Genomic DNA, 3,161 nt, shown 5'->3' with positions numbered 1-3,161 from the left:
CACACACACACACACACACACACACACACAAAATGTGCTGATGGCGTTTACCTTGAGGTTGTGTCTGTATGCGGCATCCAGTACAGCTGGTACCAAATCCTCAGTGGGTTCACCATTGTCGTCAGCCAAGCCGGGAGGATACCACGACAGGACCAGAACCCCTGACGACATACAGAGACCGTGAGTCTGATCATCCATCCTGGACCCAAGGCACCAGTTAATACCTCAGAGAGCATCTACTGCTGCGAACCTATGTCCATTATGCAAATTAACCTTTAAAAGTGTTATCCTAGGCATATAATGTATATTTCACAATGGTGCCTGGCATTAGAGAGGATCTGGCATATAGGATATGCACTAAAAGCTGATTTATTAAACTTGTGTCCGCTTATTGGGAAGCTGTGGAAACTATTAGATTACAATGCCCAACTACGTCTGTGTGTATTAAGAATATGGCTGCTGTTCATTTAATTTATGGGCCTCTGTGAAGTGGTGGGGAATCAGTCATCAAGCCAAATGGAACTATTTAGAGTTTGGCTGGCTGTGGTGTCTAATTAAATGGAATATTTTAACTAAGCATTGTGAGCAGGCACTCCTATGATCCATCTGTCCAGGCGGTGAGGTTTGAAATGGATAGATGGCCTGGTCACAGGACAGAAACGTTAGGACCTATCATGTTTAGGCTGCTGACGGCTGGACACACCAGGCTGTTACTCGACACCAGGCTACAGGGCTTTGCTGTCTTTAGAGAAGCCATATACGTTTTTGAAAGACTAACATACATATTCAAAATAATTAATGAGTGATCCAAAAAACGGATGGAAGCCTGAAGAATAGAGATAAGGACATTAGGGCTGAGAGTTTTATAATTATACTGTACGTTGCTTCTTTTGTACAAGTCTTGTAACTACGGCACACAATCCAACTTAACCTACGACGATTGCAGACATGTTTATGCACATATTAAATGTACTTTATTTCATACCCCTTTATTACTATTAAGCTTTTTTTTATCAGATCTGTTATGTGAGTCTTAATCTGTATTTCATTTCATTGTTGGTTGTCTGGTTTTGGGTTTGTTGGTTTTTTGAATGCTGGTTGTCTGACTGTAAATGTTTTCTCAGGTGTTCTGTTGTTAAAAATATCTTGACTTCAATGAGACCACCTAAATAAATAAAGTTACAAAAATATTAACATGTATTGACTCTCAGTGGAAATATATCAAGAGTCTGACCATACTGTGTTATTGTTTTGACTTAATTCTGTTAATTAATACTAGTAAAAGTACCGATTAGAAAAACAGACGTATTCTTCTGATGAAAAGCATAAAAGTGGAACAGTTCATTGTGTTAAAATTCACGTTGACTATTTAAAATCTGGTCCTTTTAATAAGAATATTGGAAAATACAGTATTTATGCTACTTATTAATATCCAGATATTGATTTCTTCCCGTTTACCCAGCCCTATATGTTGTGTGGAAAAAACACACTAAATTGAACCAAACTCTACAATGTCCTGAATCATTTTTGTAAACGTAGTGAGTTGTTCTCTTAATGACTGGCCTTTTGAAGTCAGACAGTTTCTCTCTGTGCTGCAGAAAAAAGCGCAGCAGCAGATATTTGGTGACTTTGAGCCGAGCGTGTAGGGAGCTGTCCAGTGCTGAAAATGTTTTGTGCCCCTCAAGCAGCCTTTAGAAAGACCAAATTATGTGCAGTTGCTGAGCACGAAAAACAAAACTCAGCATTTAGTTTTGTATCTCTCTCCAAGAAATTCAAGGTGCCCGTTGCATCTCTGAACTATACCTGCTGCAGATGCCCCGATCTGCTCCATGTGGGACTCCAACACCTCCGGGCTCCTCGAACTGTACGGATTAAGTTCGGGGTAGAAACTGGAGCCGATGTCCTCAGGAGGCATGTGTCTTCCTCTCGGGTAGCTTGATGCGATTTTGGGGTCCCAGTGCGGAACAAGGATGTGGTCCCAATGAATGTATTTGCCATCCATATGTGGGTTGCCGTACCAGCTATAGTAAAAAATATGAACATCATAAAATATTGTCCCCTCGGGGCCAGAGTTGGACAAAACTGCTTTGGTGTTGCTGCCAGCCGGATGGGCTTGACCCGGGGACGCGGTGGTGTCACGGGACACGGAGCGCCGGTCCATTTTCCCCGATACCATCGGCAGGAGGTCCAAGCCCGGAGCCAGATCCGAGAAGCCGTCGCTAGGCTTTAGTGTCCTCAGTCCCATCATGGTCCAAAAGATGAATAGTGTAAAGAGAAACAGGGCTATGCAAGCTTTCCTCCGTAGTCTTGCCATGTTTAGCTAGAGTGGCAGAAGATGCGAACGTCGTAGACGCGACACGGCGACAGGAAACGTAAATAAACCTCTCTCTGTCCTGTTTCTGGTTTCCCCGTCTGAGTTCACCTCACAACCTACGAGCTACTCTTCAAAGTGTCCTGCATAGCAACTGCAAACGACTTATCCTTCTGAATTCATAATTAAAAAGTGGCTACATGATTGCAGTCCAGTCGCAGCAGACCTAACTTTTTAATTCTTCTGCAGCTCCGTGTTTTGCATTGTGCTAAACTGCGTATTGGTTTATAGGGAGATCTGCTGGATCTCCCTTCAAACTGGGAGATCTGATGGAAATGTCGTAGGTCTATTTGATGCTGTAACCGCGTGGATGTTCCCGATGTTGTTCCCAACAAGACGCTTCACTCTGATGACCGATCTCCAAAATGCCAGTCCTCCAGCAGGCTGCTGAGTCCCGTCCAGAAGCCGGATCCATCCACCTGACGCCGGACACAGGCGTTTTCCAGCCACCGTGGTTAGTTTCTCCTATAGACAGTCCGCTATGTGTAGATGTCAAAGAGGCGGGACTCGGCGATCTCTTGGCTACTTGCATGGCGCAGACGCAAACATATCGTTTAATAAAATAATCATATAAATGCTGCCCGCAGATCAGCAACAAAGATCAAGTCAGAATACATTCTTCCTTAGAGTATCAATTGCCATAGTATTGTTTTTCAAAATCACACTCAAGTGTTTGATGGACTGCACGGTGAGCTGAGATATACTGACATCTAGTGGTCATTGTAAAGACTAGATGTTGTGATGTGCAGTTTGAGACAAAGATTGAAATTTATTATTATTATTATTATTA

At 42.9% G+C, this 3,161-nt stretch overlaps 1 protein-coding gene across 1 annotated transcript in view; it reads right to left on the bottom strand.

The window, feature by feature from the left end:
• Positions 1 to 2,862, bottom strand: part of LOC116691725 (glycoprotein endo-alpha-1,2-mannosidase-like protein) — a 17,840-nt gene extending 14,978 nt beyond the window's left edge. The window contains exons 1-2 of the mRNA XM_032519583.1: positions 1,804 to 2,862; positions 52 to 161 (exon numbers count right to left, since the gene is read on the bottom strand). Coding sequence (XP_032375474.1) covers positions 52 to 161; positions 1,804 to 2,314 — 621 coding nt within the window. The 5' untranslated portion in view covers positions 2,315 to 2,862. The remainder of the gene's footprint in view (positions 1 to 51; positions 162 to 1,803) is intronic.
• Positions 2,863 to 3,161: the final 299 nt, after the last annotated feature.

The sequence above is a fragment of the Etheostoma spectabile genome, chromosome 6 (genome assembly GCF_008692095.1).
Source record: "Etheostoma spectabile isolate EspeVRDwgs_2016 chromosome 6, UIUC_Espe_1.0, whole genome shotgun sequence".
Lineage (NCBI taxonomy): Eukaryota > Metazoa > Chordata > Actinopteri > Perciformes > Percidae > Etheostoma > Etheostoma spectabile.
This window is presented reverse-complemented; position numbering and strand designations above follow the sequence as displayed.